Source organism: Hesperophylax consimilis, chromosome 15, assembly GCF_061612785.1.
Source record: "Hesperophylax consimilis isolate HC1 chromosome 15, BYU_Hcon_1.0, whole genome shotgun sequence".
Taxonomy (NCBI): Eukaryota; Metazoa; Arthropoda; class Insecta; order Trichoptera; family Limnephilidae; genus Hesperophylax; species Hesperophylax consimilis.
In genome coordinates, this window is record NC_142850.1 from 11,494,446 (window position 1) to 11,515,023 (window position 20,578).

General features: G+C 31.1%; 1 protein-coding gene across 1 annotated transcript in view; it reads right to left on the reverse strand.

Moving 5' to 3' along the window:
* Positions 1 to 847: 847 nt before the first annotated feature.
* LOC149417296 (atrial natriuretic peptide receptor 1-like) overlaps positions 848 to 20,578 on the reverse strand; it is a 513,733-nt gene continuing 494,002 nt past the window's right edge. Inside the window, exons 18-20 of the mRNA XM_089640190.1 lie at positions 15,324 to 15,498; positions 8,098 to 8,288; positions 848 to 4,321 (exon numbers count right to left, since the gene is read on the reverse strand). Of these exons, the coding sequence (XP_089496316.1) occupies positions 3,716 to 4,321; positions 8,098 to 8,288; positions 15,324 to 15,498 (972 nt within the window). The 3' untranslated portion in view covers positions 848 to 3,715. The remainder of the gene's footprint in view (positions 4,322 to 8,097; positions 8,289 to 15,323; positions 15,499 to 20,578) is intronic.

Below are 20,578 nucleotides of genomic sequence, written 5' to 3' on the forward strand. Positions count from 1 at the left end.
TTATATTTATAGATGTGTTAAAATAATTTTTAAAAATGGAAATAATATTGTGTTCTTTTCTTCTAGATTTTGAAAATGAGTTCGTTCAGTCCACAGAACGCATTCCATTGTTCAGTGAATATAGTCTTGACTCTTGACTAATTTGTTCGCTTTTGGGAAACAAGTTGGGAACAACAGTTGGGAACAACTCATATAGTATCACAGAAATCGTGGTGTCTTCTTTATCGTTGGAGTTCGAAATATGATATAAACGGTGTAAGAAAGGGAAAGCATCACGCTTCAAATCTATAAATCAGCCACACAACAATTTTTTTTTTTTTATATAAAACGACAAAAAAGTGAGTTGACGAAATCATTTGTAATACATTTGTTTTTTTTTAAATAATTGTGTTCTTATATATTATTTCGTTATCAATAATTTTAGTAAAACGTAAAGTGAGCCATTTTAAATATTTTTAATAGAGGCATTCAAATTTTTAAAATGAAATAATATATTTTTAAAATTAGAATGTAAGAACGTATTTTAACACCTTTCAAAATCAGTCTTCGGATATGTTCAGGAATAATCCATTTATTTGGATTTTATTTCAAAGCGGAAATACTTCGACCGTCTGATATTCTTTGAATGGAGTAAAAGTTAAATAGGAATACTAATTTATAATTAAACTCAAACTTTATTTAGACACAGCTTGTATTTTTATTTTATAACCTAAGTACATCATTATAATATATTCACAAAGTAGTGTGCATCCTGATTTTAAATGAAAGTGATAAATTTTATTAGGCCATAAGAACAAATAAATAAATTTTAAGCCAAGCGAAATAATTAAAATAATTTTTCAGGGAAAACACTTTTTCATAAATTAAAAAAAAAACATACAAAATAAATATAAAAACCTATAATTAAACCTTTTAGCAAAGTACAGGAGTCCACTAAATTAATTTACTAGATATACATATGTACAATAAAAATGGTACGACTGAAGTAATTATGTGCGTATAATGTAAACTTATATAATTGTATTTCTAATAAAACATACAGTAAATTATCTCATGAACTTCAACCATGATTTTAAAAGTTGAATTATTTTATCATGTACATCAATATATTAAGAAACACTTTCAAATAAATAAAAATATAATATGTAAGTCGTCGAAGAGAAGCACACCCCCTCAATTCTTTTTCGTTTATTTTTTTAACATTTTTTATTCATGGAATCTGTTTACAACATTCAAAACAATTTATTTTCGTAGATTGTAGCTTGATCTCGTTTTATAATATTTTACATGATGATAAATGCTTATAATTATCATTTATTATTTCAATTTTTTTAAATACAAAAAAAAATTCTATATCAAAAAATAAACATCAATAAATAATTAGTAAAAGAAATATATATATAGATACAACCCCAAAACAATATAACAATAATAAAATTATGTACCGACAAAAACAAGAGAATTTATTTTTCATGTTGTTTATTGTTATACGCGAAAATGAATCCAAGGAAAGTGCCTATCTAAAATTAATTTTAACAATATAATGAAATTTACTATTTTTACTGACTGAATACATTTATTTTATATTAACTACACATTTATCACAAATTTTATAACCTTAGTTCTTAGATTGTCAAAACTTCATTTGATAGGAAAGTTCTTAGACGAAAATTAAATTGATACAACGTTTTTCTTTCCAATTCATTGCTTGCACGTAAGGGACATCTTCTAGTTATTTAAATTTACATACTTACAAAGATGCTTATATTTCTACATAATAATATTTATGTTCAATAAAGAGTTGGATTCTTTCTTCAATGAGAGATAGTAAAATTGTATCTCTGGAGAAGCATGCAGTGAAATATAGTGCCACACTAGTAATGTTATTTTTTAAATTTACATTTTAATGTTTAAACGTAATTAAAATGAATTGGTGAAATTAAGTGTAAATGCAATTCAATCATTCAGTCTCAAAATACATTTAAAGTAAAAAAATAAACTTAAATAAATTTTTCACATTTAACAAAAATGTGTGAATTTTACCTCAAGTATGAATAATATAGACAATTTATAAGAGGCCTTTACTGAGTTGTATTTTATTTTTGAAAAAAAAACGTAAATAAATTAAATGAAATGTCGTTATTTTCCTGGATATATTACTAATATTTACTTTTCTATATCCAATTTAAAACATAGCACAACAAGGAGAAAAATATTATCTTACTAGCAAAGTAAACGAAATAAGTAACCAATGTACATTGAAAAATAAAACCCAATAAAACAAAAATGTCTAGAAATTGTTACATAGTTAATGCCCAAAAAATACAAAAAAAAATCATTTTATGATTAAAATTGCTACTGCTAGTAATGCGTTGAAAATAAGTGTACACAATATTTACATCTGTTTTTTTTTTATAAACAAAAGTGTAAGAAGCGCATAATCTATTTTACAAGCATAAATATCACCTGCGTTACAAAATGCATTATTTGTTTAATAAATTATTTACTATGAAAAAATCGTTAACATTATAATACAATTATCATGAACGCAAAAATTTCAGGCCTCTTAAAACAAATGAAAAATAAATTTAATTTTTATAAGTTTTAAACTAAAATTTCAGAATTGAATTTAAAATGATTTCTTTTTCGAAACACTAAATTTTATATAAAATTTTAAATATCGTATCTTGAAAGATACGATAACTTTATATCTTAAGTAGGCCCCTACTTACGACATTTAGAATATATTTTTACAGAGCAGTGAATAACCTACGATTAAAAGATACACACCAGCGGAGTGACGTGACTTTTTCAGATTTATAAATGATTACGATATTAATATTTTTTAGAACCAAAATTGACAGTTTTTAAAGTTGAAATGTAATTTCAATTTTTTAACCTTTGTTATGTGAATTAATTATTTACTTTACGTGATTCAAATTTTAGTCTGGAGATTTGTTTTATATATCAATAAACATAGTCACGACAAACTTCTTATAAACGCATTATTATTTGGTAATTCAATACGCAAATAAATTGCTACATATTAATATGTGATTTAGAATCCGTACACTTTCACGAAAGGAGAAAAATATAAATTCAAAAGGAAATTATAACGTTCTACATAAATAGTAATTTATATACAATATATCTTATACAATAATTAATAAAATACAAGTTTACTGCGTAATATACAGTACAATGCCCATAAAAAAACATAAGCATAGTGATATTTAAAAATGACATGGCGATGCATAAGTCACAAAACTGTATAATTGGAAAAAAACGTATCGATGTACTTTTTTGTGGCTTTAGTGTTTGACATAAACAACTCAACGTTCATTTCTCCTAAAATGCTCCAAACACAAACATACAAATTAAAAATCCTGAAGCTTTTTATGGAAATATTAACAGATTCGTCATGATTTTTTCAGTTCTGATGAATTTTCATACAAAAATGGCAAGATGTCGAAATATTATTTTTAAAACGCAATAATTAAAACTAGCATGTTGACGATATAAATTATTATAATAATATATTGAACATGTACACAAATAAAAAAAATATATATACTTTATTAATGCTAAAGAACTTTGAAGAAATAGTGTCAAAGTTGCAAAAGAACATAATATAAAACACTATGGTAAAATAAATTGCCACGAAATCACAAACAAGCTTTAAATATGACCACATAAATAATTATATATTTAATTTCTAAACCATCGAATCATTTGCTTCATGAGATCTTGCTAATAAAGGAACACTGCTGCTGCAGTTAATTGAACTTTCATTCGTCTTTTTACCCAACTCAATATCTTCCGCGCAAACCAATTTTGGAATCCAATTATTATTACCAATTTTGAGGTTGTTTTTAGAGTTAGAATTTGGGACTGATGGGGAAGTAGTGATTTCTTTAGTTTTGACTGGTTGGACATTAGTTGCTGCTTGATTTGCCGCTAGTATTTTAGCAGCAGCAACAATGTTGTTTGATAAGCTATGGTTTGACGAGTTGGATTCTCTACTAGGTATGCCATTATTTGTTACTGGCTGGACTGAGTTATTATCTAAGAGAAGTTGGTTCTCTGAATATTTGCTAGAATCCTTTGATTTCTGCGTTGGGAGGAAACTGGCGGAGCCTCTTCTACTGTTTGGTTTGGAATTTTCTCTTCTCTGCCTGAAAGGGGTGAGAGACAGATTCCCTTGATCTGCGATGTTCAATGTGTTAGCTTTATTGTATTGGTAATCTGGTGGTAGATTGACTGTGTCACCCGGGTTAGGCTTCTCTCCGTTAAGCCAGTAAGTTGTCATCGTCCCTTTGCCCTATAAAAACAAAGGAAAGTAAACAATCAATGAATTTTTTAAATTTTACGTACAGTTTTTACTAACATGGCATCTTACTATTTATCATTAAATCAGTTAAATTCACATTTATAACGCAGCAGTTATGACTTTAAATATGGGACCCAATGCCGATTCCCCACATGTGTAGGTAGATAAGATAGAACGCCACACAACTGAGTATTGGCATTCACTCTGTGATTCCTCATTTCTGATGACAAATAATACTTTCGAACATGGTTTTAAAAACACTCCATAATTCCATGTCGTGGTATTTTTTGCTGTTTGCCAATTCGTAAAAAAAAAAAAAACATTTTAACCAAGGTTAATCAATAATTTACCATAAGAGCATTGCCGAAGTACGCGCCTACATTTAGCAAAATATTTAACACTTGGTGAGCACCTCAAATTCATGGAAATGACCTATGTGGTAAAATGAACAGTTTATCTGATTAACTTGCTAACTTTACAGGGCAAGCCGATGGCCATTAACTGTCTATATGTCCGAATCAAATTGATCGATCCTAAATTGACAGCTGATTGAATTGACTTAGTTTGGACATGTGATAATTATCTACAAATAGAATTATACGCCATTGTTTGTTTGTATCTTTATAAATAGGATAAATATAAAGTTTAAAGAATTTATGTTTAATTTTTTTATTTAGTATTTCATCTATCAATTTATTAGGATAGCCGTTATTAGATGCTATTTGTTTTATGATATTTAATTCTGAGATATAATTAGGATCCGACAAAGGAATAGAAATTAATCTATTAAGCATAGAATGGAAAGCTGCGACTTTTTGAGAAAAGGGATGATTAGATGAATTATGAATGACAATATCAGTGTACGTATCTTTACGGAAAATATTAAAATCTATTTTATTACCTATTATTGTTAAATTTAAATCTAAGAAATTTAAACTCTTATCTATACCTATTTCTAATGTAAATTGAATATTTCTGTGTATTTTATTTAAAAAGTTTAAGAACATGTTCAATTGTCTTTCTGTTCCTAACCAAATGCAAAAAATGTCGTCCACATATCTCTTCCAACAATATACATTTTCAAGTAACAAGGCACCGCTATTAAAAATCTTATTTTCTAAATTATTAATAAAAATATCTGCAATCAAAGGACTCGTACTGTTCCCCATGGCCAAGCCATCCTTTTGTTTAAAAATTGTATTGTTAAATTGAAAATAATTTTGTTTAAAAATAACTTCGAAAAATAAAATAAGGTCATGGATAAGGTCTTTCTGTAAGTTAATAATAAGTTAAAAGTAAGTAAGTAAGTAAGTTAGGTAAAGTAAGTAAGTTAAGTAAGTTAAAAATAACTTCGAAAAATAAAATAAGGTCATGGATAAGGTCTTTCTGTAAGTTAGATGAATTTAATTCAGAAATGAGATTAATTCAGGTTTTAAAATACTACATTCTGGTTACAAGGTATCTCAAATCAATAATTTTAAAATCCTAGAAATAAGAAAACACGTGAATATGAAAGCAGATATTATTAATAAACAAAAATTTTTTATAAACCCCATTTTAAATATTTTCCCAATTACCCGGTCTTTCCCGTCTAATGACATTTTAATTCCTACTTTGAATAACCCTCCCCCACTCTTACCCCTCCCCGCTCCTTCTACCTCTTCTTTCTAGACCTAATTTTAATTATAACTTTAGTATACTTGTGCTCCTGATGAAGTGAACTTGGTTCATGAAACATGTTGAGATTTTGTATCGAAATAAAGTGATGTAAACAATGTTATTTGTGTTTTAATAAAAAATTTCTTATTAAATACTTTTTTATTCAAAATTCTAAACTCTAAATTCGACTGTCGCAAATTTCTGCAACTCATAAACTTACGAATATCTACAATAACAACACGAAAAACTACACTATTCCACTGCAACACACATAAACGCAATTACATTACGAACTCCCCAATACAACCGTTTCACACTATGGTAAACCAATACTTAGGTGATGTCGATATATTTAATATTTACTTTGCGAATTTTGTGGTTCACGTAAAAGATTTATTTCAATACTATTCCTAAATGGAAGTTGTATTTTTGTAAACCAGTCAAATCGCTGTATTTTTTAAATTTATATTCTTGTTCTTTTATTTTTGTTTCTTGCATACATTATTTTTTAATGTAATTTTATTTGTATTATTTCTTTCTCATGTTTCAAAATTGTACCACCTACATGTAAAAGCCTTCTGGGCGTTAAATAAATATATACATTTCTTATAAGAAATTTACTTTTCATTTTCAAAATGTATTTGTTTTAAATGAAGCTAAGCTAGCAGCCTTTGCGCTTAAAATTCTAAGAAAAATCTTTGGACCTAAACTAGAAAATGGATCTTACAGGATAAAGCTAATCATGAACTTAAAAACCAATAAGATCGTGACACCATATTGTGTTGTTCGGTAGGTCCCAAATACTGCGATGACATGGTCACGTGGAAAGAATTCCAGATGAAAGGACGAGCCACCCAGAGGCACACCGAGGAAGAGGAGGCTAGACAGCATCGAGGAAGAATGGAGCAGGACGGGAAGAACGGAGGACTGGAGGCAAATGGCTTGTAGGACAATATTTTTGGAAGATGCTAAAAACCACCCTGGGATTGTATTGCCTTGTTGATTTCGTTTAAAAATTGTTTAAGGAAACCTTCATGTGGTTTGAAGTTGTTTTATAGAAACTATTAGACCCCAGACTCGTGAAAAATTACGAAATAATCAAAGTTAATGATTTTTGACAATTCAAGAATATTGGTAGGTGGGCATAATTTTAAAATGTAAGCAACCTCTATATCATGCAAATAGATTTTATTGAAATACATTTTCTAGATACCTAAACATTGAAGAAATACTTCAAGTAGGCCAAAACCAAAAGTTTTTAATGTAACCAGAAAAAAAGAAGGAAATAGAAAATAATTCAATTCATTAACTAGCATGAAATTCCTTTCAAATTTGCCTCCAGAGAAACGGGTAAAAAGCTTTTATATTTTTTAATTGCGTATAGGGCAAGCCTTGTAGGTACTAGTGTCAGAAATGCCAATAATTAATGGATGTATTGATTTTGTCCCTTTACGAGATTATGCTAGTATAAAAAGACATCGTTATTAGGTCATAAAAAGCATTATCAGTGTACATTCGATTCGGGGGCTTCGAGAAATTCAATAGAACCCGAGGAATAATCCTTCTCGTCATATCAAAGACTCGTTTACTGGGCGGCATACGCAAAGCAAATATCGTCCAAACGTAACGTACGATTATATTGGTAAATATATCAATAAATCTTGTCAGCCACATTGTTACTTTGAATCGGAGATTTTTGATAGAATCGGAGTTTTTTGTGTGAAATCGCGTTAAGGGTTTTATCGTTTTATGTACGAGACCTTTATCTTCTTTCGTAACATCAAAATACGATGAATATCCCAGACGAACGGTGTCTTCTATTGTTGAGGTGTTTACAGTTCATATAACCAGTAAATTTGATTCAGTGATGTTGTTAGAATTGTAACATTTTCACCCAATGCAATGCAGTTAAAAATATTATTTTCTTCGGGGTTCAGTAAATCGATAAATAAATATCACCTGTCGACTTTGCTTATGATAAATTATCATGTAAATTTTTATTAATATGTTTGAATTGAAACGAGTTGGCGTCAATATTTTGGTGAAGTAATTCTCGATTTGAAATCCATATAGTATTAAAGATTAAGTATAGAACTACGATTTATTACCTTCATTGAAACTTCTCCCCTGCACTCGAGGTCAAATGTTCCGAAGGTATCCAGGATAGCTTTGGTCTTTGGACTGACGTGGATCCTGAGAGCCTCTCCATTGGACTCCATCCTACTGGCTGTGTTCACGGTGTCCCCAAACAAGCAGTACCGGGGCATCTTCAGACCAACGACACCTGCCACGCAAGGACCTGCAAGTAAGCATTTTTATTTTATTGAAAACGAAGATAATACTAATTAATCTAAACTGACGTGAAACAGAACAAGACACTGAAAAAAAGGTAACGGTGTTTACTGGGAATCGAAACCTGGATTTCTGTCTTGCTGGGACAACGCCATTTTTATTTTAACCTATACGCATCTTTCATATGTAGAATTCAACAACAATTTATGGACAAATGGCAGAACTTTTCAGAACTAGAGATTTCATTGGTTCTCTCCGCCGGGATGTAAATATTATGATAAAGGTCATTGCAGATCATCTAATACAAACAAACATCAGACAATACACATCAAAACACCATTGAGGTAATTTTTATTTATCTTGAATTTATTTATTACAAAATAATATAACTTTTCAAAATATAACAGCATGCATTTTTTTTCTTAATTATTCTACTACTCCGTTAGGTGAGCCCCAGGAGCTCGTGTTAATGGGAGCAGTATTTACATACGAAACGAAAATAATGCTTAAAAAGCGATGTGTGAAAAATATTCAAAGACTTTTTAAATAACTACAAACGTAATTCAACATACAAATTAACATAATTCAATATTCTAATTAACTAAAAACGTGATTTGATATTCACAATTTACAGAATTAGTTTTAGAAAAAATATCACGATGGAAAAAGTTTTTAAATTGATAGGTAGTATAGATTACGGATGGGTTGTGTCATAGAATTTGAACAATTCATCACATTTCAACATTAATTTGTAAGTTCTACAAACGTCTTATTCAAGTATTGTTATTGTATCATTATAGGCCAGTTACTTTACAGAACTGAAATAATAATAGAAATCGAAAAGAACTTTCACAGAACTTGAAAATTAAGTATGAAATTTGAAAGATTGTTCAAATTCTCTGAATCAAGTAAACGTATCGGGAACAACATTTCATTATCCAATTTCAGGGAGTTCATTTGCTTTTTGATTTGTTCATAATATTTCAAAGTTTCGGTTACTTTAACTTTGTTTTTGGATAATAATACATAATACCATTTAACTAGCACCATTTAATACCTAAATACAAATACAAATAAAGGTTTTTTATTTCTTTTTTTGAAATAACTTAGTGAGTAAAACCTCAAATAGTAATATTTATATCATTGATGTCGCTATTCCAAATTCCTGTAACATTCAAAAATCTGTTAATGAAAAAATAAGAAAATACACAGATTTAGGACACAAAATAAAAAGAATTTGGCATTCTCAGACTATAAAAATATTACCATTCGTTATTTCGGCTACTGGCATTATACCTAGCTCTCTCATTAAAAATTTAGGCGTATTAGATCTATCAAAAAAATTATATATAAAGATGCAAAAGTCGGTCATTTTGAATACATGTAGGATAACGAAAGATTTTTCAAATATTTATGTTGAGGGATCAGTAGGATTTAAAGGCCCTGTTAGAAGTTCTACCGAGCCGAACCCTCTGATATGAAAATATCTGAAGTCGGTGAATTTTTTTTCCCATTTGATCTCTGGTGAGTTGACGTGTTGTTGTTCTTGTATTGTTTTGTATTTATTTTACCAATATAATGCACTTGCATAGTGTTGATTGACTAGCTTATCATTTGTGGAAAAGTGAGTGGAAGGGTTTAGTTTTTCCTATGGGGAAGATTTAACCCGGACAACAAAATCGGAAGCATAAAAAAAAGAAGACAACGAAACTATATTGCGGTCACAGTCCTAGATGTGACCGTATCTTTTTCTGATTTTTCTGTTTCAGATTTTCGTTTAGGAATCGCTAATACTGTCTTCAATAATTAAATATTACAAATAAAGGTGCTGAGCCGTGGTTGTTCTTAGCATTGGGATGGCTAATAAGCCATTTGTTGTGACTCTATTGCTTATGCTATATAAGGGTGTAATTTTATCTATGAAACATTCTTTATAAATTAGATATAAGGAGTTTTTTATACAATTCTGTCATAGGTGGTAAATTGAATTCCTGAAACATAAAGTAAGGGAAGTCTTATGGTTTCCTAAGGATAATTTTAATTTTTATTATTTGAATCTTTATTATAAGCCTGCAATGTACTATATTTAACGTTAATTTACAATTGTGATCAGTACTTAAATAAAAAGAAAGGCGAATAATAAGTACACATAATTAAATATGTGTATGTTCGTAAAAACAGTTTTGTTTGCTACTTCCGTTAAAATGAACACTTCTTTCAAAACCTCAAATTAATTTTAAACAACAAGCCTCAATATTTGTACGATACGAAATAATAAATATGTTTGCAATCATTTTGTCAGTTGAAATTATTATCTTATCACCACATTCATAAAACAATATGTTGGAAATGTGGTTCAACTAGCAGGTGGCAGAATTGTGAGGACAAGATTTAATGTCATCCAATGAAACCTTTACTTGGAAAAGCGAAAGAGACGTCCACCACAAAGTTAATGGGTTGAATACTTTGCTTCTTGAAGTCCTCTTTTCGGGTGAGAGTTTCAAAGATTTCCTAAAGTTAGAATATTCGTTCTAATGAGACTCATGCCCAAAGCTGGACTCAAAGCCAAAGAAAACGAACAAGAAAAGACGTTAGAATCAGTAGACATCACGAGATTTCCTTTTCACGTATAATCATGATTATATGATTCCTTGAGGCATTCAAAGGAAAACCCTTGAGATGTTTTCATTATACACTTCTATTTGGTATTTTCACGCCGTTGAGTATTCCCTACAATGGATGAATACATATATATATTTTCTGCCCCTTTGTGCTTTGAATAATTTTTTTATAAAATTTGAATTTCGTCAATAATTTACATAATATTAAATGAGTATCCGCAGTTTTGTGCAAGTTGTGTACACAACTTTTTATAGCAAAATTCATAATTATTTCGGAAACAACCAATCATTTATCAGGGTAGTGTTTTAACATTGTCATATTCCACTCCGTTTCAGAACAGACGTCGTGTCTGGCGAGGAGCATAACGAAGTTATATGATGTAAAAATATTTCATAAAAGTGTTACAATGCTGAAAATATTCGCATAGATCATTTAACATATAAAAATAGTGCATATAAAATTTTGGGATGATTTTTTTTTTGATAATTTGGTAGATGAAATTTGAAGGTACTTATAGTAAAAAAGAAACACGTGTTTCTGTAACATGCTTTGCAAATGCATCTCCTTTTAACATATTATGTTCCTGCATTCCTCCACCCAATTACCTGTCCCTGTCTCACATTGTGGAGTACCTACATACCTAAATCAGTTGAATTGCAACAATTTATTACGTATTACTAGTCTGTTAAGAAAATCTGTGCAGTAAACATGTTAAATGCTCTCTCAGAACGTTTATTTCGAATCTATTGAGAAAATTTTATGCAGTGATCACCAGCAGTAAGTGGCCCTCAATGCCATAATATCGATTGAAAACGCCAAAGGTAAGTCAGACTACTTTTCCAATTCTAGTTGTTAACCATGGTTACCCCAACAGTTGTGTCAAACATTGATTACAGTCCACTATAAAAGCACAAACTGATTCGCATACAATATTTGCGAGTATATTGTTTGGTCCTTCAAGCCGGATTAAACTAGTTAACAGACAAATTCATTTTATTCCTGTGAAGTCGTTGTAATAAACATCGCATTTAATTATAGTATATTTATTGAATTAAGGTTCCTAATTCATGTTATTAATTTTAAAGCGACCTTGAGGTGGTCATTAACAAGATCAAAAAAATGTAGATTACATATTTTAGTGAAGATGTTATACAATTTTGAGAAGTAATATATTAATATTTTATAAATCAATCTGTTCCTTCCCTATTGACTTGATCCGAGGAGGTAAGCAAAATTGTGTTTTTTCTTTCCCTCAATATTTCTTATGCCATAAATCAGTCTTAAAATATGAAAACATGAAGTTTTCTAATGAAAAACTTTGAATAAAAGTAAAAATCATGTTATCGAATTAAAAAAAAATCTTTCACCAGAAATAAAATTGTATATCCAAGTCGCCTATCGGAAAACTTTTGAATCATAAAAGTTTATTTTCCTTTTAGAATTAAAATCTTATGACGAACTTCAACTGTGAAACCGAAGAGAGATGTGAGAAAAACAAACCAGCGTGAAAATACAGATGTCGGTTTGAAGGATCCTCAAGATAAAGTTTTTTCTTCTATCAAATTGAGTTTTTACTTACTCCTATTCTTTGGAGTGAAGTTTTTCTCACGAAATGTAGTAAAACCGTGTTTTATTATTTGTTTCAAAATGAAAACACGAATTCTGAGATTATGATCGAGCTGACGAGCGGAACTTTGAAACTAATAGTCGCTGAAATTTGTCAGACAATATTTTGGATCAAAGTATAGAATAAATATAACAAAAATATGTGAAACAATAATTTATTTTAAAATTAACAGCAGTTAGGAACCGGTCCCTGGGGAGGAGGAAACAATCATTATATTATAGATTTTTAATTATATCTATTAACAAAAATAGTTGTACTCGAGCGATCGGATTATTAATTGAACGAGTCGAGCGACAGTGATTTCTGAGGGTTGAAAAAAAATAAATACCTTCGAATTTCAAAGGGTAAATATGAGAAGGAGATATAATATAAAAGAAAATAATAGTGTATTTTTATCTAACCATGTTACGTAGTGTAAAAGCACATCGGGCGAATGTGAAATTAACAAAAATATTTTTATTCCCGTGTAGCCAGCCACAATTAGAATAGTGATTAATATTAACATTGAGACAACGTCAAAAAGGCAAAAAGTTTCTCCGGCAATTCTTCCGTAACACCACACAGTGCGTAACGCGAACCCTGGCTTCAGCATATGACTACCGAGTTTAATTTGAAATAATTAATAAATTTAGTAATTTGTTATAGTTATCTCCAAAATAATTCCAGGTATATTCAAAATGAATAGTTTTATTTACACGCGTCCTTCCATTTCACTAAAGGTAACCGTATAAACATTTTATTAAAAAGGGCCTCCGTGGTCGAGGGGTAAGGCTCTCGACTAGCAATCTGGAGGTCGCGCGTTCGAATTCCTGCGGGCGCAATTAAATTAATTTTTTTTTTTTTTTTTTTTTTTTTTTTTTTATTCTAGATAAAAGAAAATTACATTTTTCACTTATTTAACTAGAAATAACATATATATTACACATAAATATATTACACACTGATATTATTCACTTTCATTGTTTTGTTGATTGAGCATAAAACTGAGCAATTTTTTTTTAAATGTACCTATACTTTTTTCATTTTTAATTTCGTCTGGGAGGCAATTGTATATGTTGCTTCCCTCGTAACCAATGGATTGCTTGCCATAATGAGTATATATGATTGATTTGTATTATTACATAATTTAATAATTCTAAATAATATAAGGTGTATTTGCGTGGCGTTCCAGATTGAAATATACACAGAATTGCCCTAGTGAAAATGAACCAATCAGAGTTAAAATTTTACTTGAAATGGCTTTAGGCATTGTCACGTAACGAATCGACACGTTCAAAACTCCCGCGAATTCAAATTACCTAGCTATCAGTTGTCACCTTTGTTCGCTGTACGCATGCGTCGCATTGCGCAGGGTCAAGTTGGCACTGCACAATGCGCGCGCACGCTGGCTGACGAAATCAACGGCCACTCACAATTCAACCTCGGCCTTGACAACATGTGTGCCTTGCAATTAACAAAGACGCTCCCTGTAGCGCGCCTAAATTAACGGCTATTTTTGTGCTAATACTTTAAATAACCAATATCTAATTCAGTGCCAATTTACAATAGAGAACTGCTCGCGCATTGGCGCGTGCAGTACAGAAGATATCCCGCCATATTAGAGATTCAACATGCACGGTTGTTCCTCCTGCAAATTCATGTAAGCTGATTAATAACCATTTCTCCTAATGTGCCTTTTATGATTTGAATCGTGTTAACATTCAGGCTTGCCAGCCAGAACCTTAAATACATAGAGAGATTGTTCCTAACAAACAGCTAGAAATATTTAGGATGATAATAACCCTTTTCATCTGTGTATATCCGTAATGTAACTGTGCTTTGTGAATATACTCTCATACTCCCATTTTGTGTTTCTTTTGACGAATATGCAGTGGTCGAATTAGCATTTGTCCCCCGTGTAAAAGCCCATTGGCTGACCTAACACCTGAAGATACGGAACTCAATTCTCTACCACCTGAGCTAAAACCGAAATGTACACTGGTAAGTCTCCGTACAAAAGCACCTTTTCACACTGTCGCCCACGTTAGTAAAACTGCCCCTTCTTACACTGGCGCCTTACACCATGTATGGTGACCAGAATTGAATAGCCAAGTACTGCCCCACCTTTATCTTTCCGTTACATTCCTCTCCTACTAACTGGCTATCCCGTAACGACGGTTACGAACAAAGACTTACACATTTGAAATTAGAGAGTCTAGTTAAAAGACGAAACATAAATGACCTCTTAATACTTTGCAAAATTGTGAATAATCAAGTAGATAGTATCACAGTCCATCTAATCAAGTTAAACGCCAGGCCCAAATTCACTAGAAACCTTAACATATTTTGGACCGACATTTTTACCAATTGTAATTACCAATTTGGTTATTTTAATCCTATGTCTAGAATGTCTCGATCATATAACGATATTGCTAAAACACATGCTTGCATAGATATTTTTGTTAATAATATAACTTGTTTCACGAGATATCTCCACGATATCTGTACCTAAAAAAAACAATAAACAAATATTGTTTATTGATTTTTGATGGTTTGATATTTTCTATTATATACCTAATTTAAACATATTTTCAAAATTATTATGTCTTGTTATTTCTGTAATTTTTAAGCTTTATATAAAAAAATAATGATATTGTTTTGATAGTGAATGTGCAAATGTGATTGCTGCAGACACATTAGTCTATCGACATTTATATTTGTATGTAAATTTATTTTACACTAGACATGAATGTACTTTAAATGTCCTGTTTGTGTCTCAAATAAAAAAAAATAAAAAACACATATTTAACTTACCAGAATGAATGCCGATTCTCAGCTTAAGTTGATCTTGCGGCCTGTGTCGGATAACGAACTTGCGCACGTCATCCAATAAGGCGAGAGACATCCTGGCTACCTCTCGCGCATGTCTGTTACCATTCCTCATTGGCAGACCCGACACCACCATATAGGCGTCACCTATTGTTTCCACCTGGAAAAAATTAAATATGTCAATGAAATAGGATGCTTTAAAAATGTTCTTATAAAGATTTGTCTTTATTATTTGGTTTATTTTGTTTATTTGTTATTTGGTAAAAAAATATGTAAGTCCCCAATTTTTGCTGGATTTAAGGTAAAAAATTTAGCTGTGTTCGCAAACAGGAAAAAAATCAACAGTTTAAAATTTAATATCAGCACAAATTTATTTACACAAAAAAATTATGCGTATCCAGAATATCATATCATTAATGCTACTTTTAATTATAATATCACTTATAACGCAATGAGAAATGAATCACTGTCTTTTCAAACCAGATTTATAATAATACTACTGCAGACCAGTGAAAAATCAAAAGTTTGAATTCTCAATGAAACAGTTTAAATTTTAGAATTGTCAATTAAAATAATTTTCTGTTAAAAATATTTTTTATTTATACTGGGAGAACTATGCAGTTACAAAAACTCAATTAATTTACTTATGAACTACATACATATAGGTAAAAATGTAATTAAATACAGATTACGTACAATTAAAATACCCACTATATATGTGTGGTTTAAAAACATTTCCAATTGTGAGAATGGCATTGCGTATATTGCTTATTTACTAAGAATCTCTTCCAGTTATTGCTTATCCGGTTAAAAGGGGGATTTTCGTAATATTAACAACGTAACAATACATGTACGATATAATCGCACGCTAATAATTCTGACACATCCTCGCTTAGTTGTAAGTTCATGCGATGTTTACAAACATGTCTCACCAATAAGTGCGTTTAGATGCTCCCGGCAGATATTTCAAAATGCGTCCTACTTTAAGGTGTCAATATTATCAAACGCGCACTTTCCGAAGTGGAAAAAATGATGAAATATTTTCCCGTCATTTTATTTAAGGATTCTTTTCGCTACATAAGAACGCAGATTTAAATCTTAAAAGCGAAAACAAAGCCAGATCCCGTAAACAAAAACATGCTCTCTTCGTGGAAAGCTAAACAAACTAAAAAAGAGCTGTTGGTGTAGCTGTATTTTAATTAGTGCTTATTTTTCATAAACGCCGCATTTAACAGAAACCGAGGTTGATTGAACGGAGACTTTTTATTTACCCAGAAAAAAATAATGTATAAGGCCTATGAAAACTGCTTTAAAGTTCAAAATCTCTCACTAACATACCCATTTTCGGTTATGATTTTATTGTATAATGTAGCAAATTAAGTTATTTATAAAATGATCGGAAAAAAATTAAATATTTATGCCTGAATATCCACAAAATAAAAAAGGCACTTTTTGGCCATGTTTTTTTCATGCATAAATCAAAACAGGTGGATGGTGTTAAGCGGGAATTTAAACCTTATCGCCATCTACGTAAGGGCTGTTATTGATAGCGGCTCCATTTAAAATATTACACGACGTATTGCATCGCCTTAATTAAAAAAGTAGAATAACTAGAACCAATATACTCATAATGACGACATGCAGCCGAATTCACGAGCACTTGGTTTTGGCGGTAAATCAGTTTTCGAGAGTAAAAAAATAGTGTAAATACCTTTCTATTACAAGTCAATCTATGGCCACCGTGAGAATTTGTATTTGTAATTTAACCTGTAAAGCATAGTTAGTTATCCCGCTTTAAAAAAATACCATTATTTGCTGAGGAAAATATAATTGAAGATTCCCACAAGAGCCATTAATTATTCACAAAAGCTGAAGATTAATAAACGATCCACCAAAGTCAGTACGTAAGAAGATAGTAAGAGATTGTAATTACTTGCTGAGACATTAAATAAGAAGGTTATATTAGTAAAACCAAACGAAACATGAACAGAAAATAAAAAAAAGGTAACGGTCGCAACTGGTAATCGAACCCTTTCGATCTCGAATAGCTCTGTTTTACCGAAACAACTCCTTAAACCACTCAACCATTGATACCTGATTATTTTAAGTGATTTTTGTTCCACCTGAATTTATTTAATAAAAACCGGAAAGCTATAATATCCTTGACACCATCTTGATTACAAATATATTTTCATGGTTATTTGTAATCATACACAGAAAGCAAACAAAGAAATGGGAACTAGTTGAGGATGGTGTTGGTAATTCTAAGATTGAGATGAGATGAAGAAAATGATGTAAAATAATTAAGTCTCCATGGTCGAGTGAAAGGCATTGTTCCGGTAAGAAAGATATAGTAGGTTCGATTCCCAGCTGCAACCGTTTTCTTTTAATTTTCTTGGTCTTGCTCTGTTTCATTTAGATTAATTAATATAACTTCATATTCCATGATTGCATATAAAATTGATGGCAATAAACTTCAACAGTTATTCCAATAATTTAAAAATTATTTGTTTACTAAATCATCACGTAACTTTAATTTTTTTATGTGCAACCGCAAAAGAGTCCCGACTGCTCTCAACAGCTAATGAGAATATGGCAACCCCAATTGGGGTATGTTGTGAGGTTGAATGTAGACGGGGAAGAGGAAGGAGGGAACGTACCGGGCTATTAAAATCTGGTCACCAAACACAGCCAAAGTCATATTAAGCAACTTTTCAATTCTGAATGGTGGTCCTACAAAACAAGGACGATACCAAGAGTATGTTCCACCCTGGAACGAGCGGTAAATATACTATTTATCATTAAAAAATGAGTAATTTCGTGAAAAAAAAAAATAATCCGGATTTTTTAAAGCCTTACCCCTCGACCACGAAGGTAGTTATACTGATAACATTAACACTTCTTATATTTGTTTCCAAGAAAATCTACACCAAGGGATGAAAGTTAGTAAAAATAAATATTTGGTTGTTTTTTTTACCTTGTTTACCAGTCAAATTTAAGCGTATGCAAATATACCACACGAGACTAAGCACAGGTTTCCCAACCATTAAAATATTATCAAAGGATTATGTATTACCTGCAAGTACTCCTGTACTCCAAACAACATATTAAAGCAGTGTTAACGATAAACTGGGGCAGGCAGAAACAATTATAATAATTGTTATTATAAGCGGTGGTTTCCATGATCCGCTTAAAATTCAACGCTTATTTACTGGAGCTTGCTAAATAGTGCTTAGAGCAGCTTTTGCTACGTTACTAATAATGCTATGTATACATACGCGAGCCGAACTGCCAAACTGAACCTCAACTTATGGAAGAGGAACGAAGCAACCGCAAATGGCACAAAACGCCGCGCCGCTTAGAGTTGCTTCGTTACTTTCACGTAAATCGTGGCTCGGTTCGCGTTTCGGTTCGCAAATGTATACGTACTATAACATCTTTTTAGTAACAATATTGTTATATAATTTGATGGCACACGTTATGGTAGTTAAACTAGCTGATTTATTTAAATGCGCCAAAAACTGCGGTTTTGATGGTCCGCCTTACCATAGTGTAAAAATATGCCAAAGCTGTGTTTGTTTAACCACTATTTCAATGTCATAGTAATCCCGAGTCACTATTCTATTTTGTGATGCAGACGGAATTGGAGAGGGGAATTAGATGGGGAATTTGAAGTTGGGGAAGAACCTGGCTATTCAGATTTGGTCGCCAAACATGGCCAATGCCATTTCAAGCAACGTTTCAATTCAGAATTGTGATCTTACACCAGAGCGATACTGAGAGTATTTTCCACTCCGAAACGTGCGTAAATATACTATGTATTATTTTTAATGAATACTTTTTGAATAACACAAATGAATCATGTAAAATTTACTTGCGCACGCCGGGATTTGAACCCGCGGCCTTCAGTTTGCTGGTTGTTTTTGTATGATCTCAGAACGAGACAGTAATAATTTTGGAATGGTTTCTTTGATTTTGTGTTTCCTCCCTCATCCAATATGGACCCCTTCGTTATCCAAAATAACTGTCCCATTAAAATATATTCTACACAGCATCCAAAAAGATCAGAGGAATACGGCCTTTTGAATAGTGTTTTAAAAAGATCTTTGTGATTAATTCTGTCCACAAAAACGGTTCCTGATGGTTAGAAAAAGCCCAACGCAAGCTTAGAATTAAAATTATTTAATAGGATGTAAACAATTTTGGTAATCTAACTCTTTGTACTCCGTTGTCGCCGCCATGGCGACATACGAAACATTCTAACAACTCCGATGGCACCGTAGCGGCGACATAAACAATGGGTATACATTTTATTGTTTAAAAAATAAATGGGTCCTTTTACAGGTACACAAATGATTATATTAAGTTATACAGTACACACTTACGATTGGTTGTGCTTTGTGCTCTGTTTGTCATACATAACAACAACTACGCATTCATTTTATTTGTATATTTTTACTGCGCACTAAATATTCTCACTCCATCAGAGACCGGAAAGATCAGACCAGGCTCAATGGAAAACATTATATTTTAAGAAAAAGTTCCAAGCAGGACTGTGTGATCTGCTCGAAAAGGGCAGTAAAAGGTAGCAGACGGGAAACCAATAAGTAGTGTGACACGTGTCCTAACGAGCCACGTTTGCGTTCGGGCGAAGAATAATACATAAGAATAATAAAAATACCACACATTAAAAAATTATTAAGTTCAGAATATGAAATTTTTATTTAATTAACAATCTAATTATGATAGTAAATATATATTTCTTAACATAACTATTTCATTTCATTACCAGACCAAAAAACAATATCGATACTATAATAATATCGACAATATAATAATATAGTAATTTTTCCTCATATTTTTACATTACATGGAGTAGATGGTATACCATTTAAAAAAATATTTGGATTGCAAACTGCTAATAATACCGAACACAAATTGATATCAATCATGCTCATCGATCATCAATAAGTACGTATGTTTCTGTTAACGTCACTCATATAAATACATCAGTTGAAAATAGATCAGCAGATGTAAGCGAGTTATAAATGGATTTTTCAAATGGAACCCACTTTAGCATTTTACAAACGTCATGAAGGTACTCTAACTGATGTGAAATTCGATAGAATTCTTCGCCAGGGCTGACTGTGACATCACATCTGGTAGAAATTGTAGAGTAGCGCTCCTAGTCGGTTATTATTAAGGATCGATGATTCAGAATCTCATCTCCCAAACCTGCT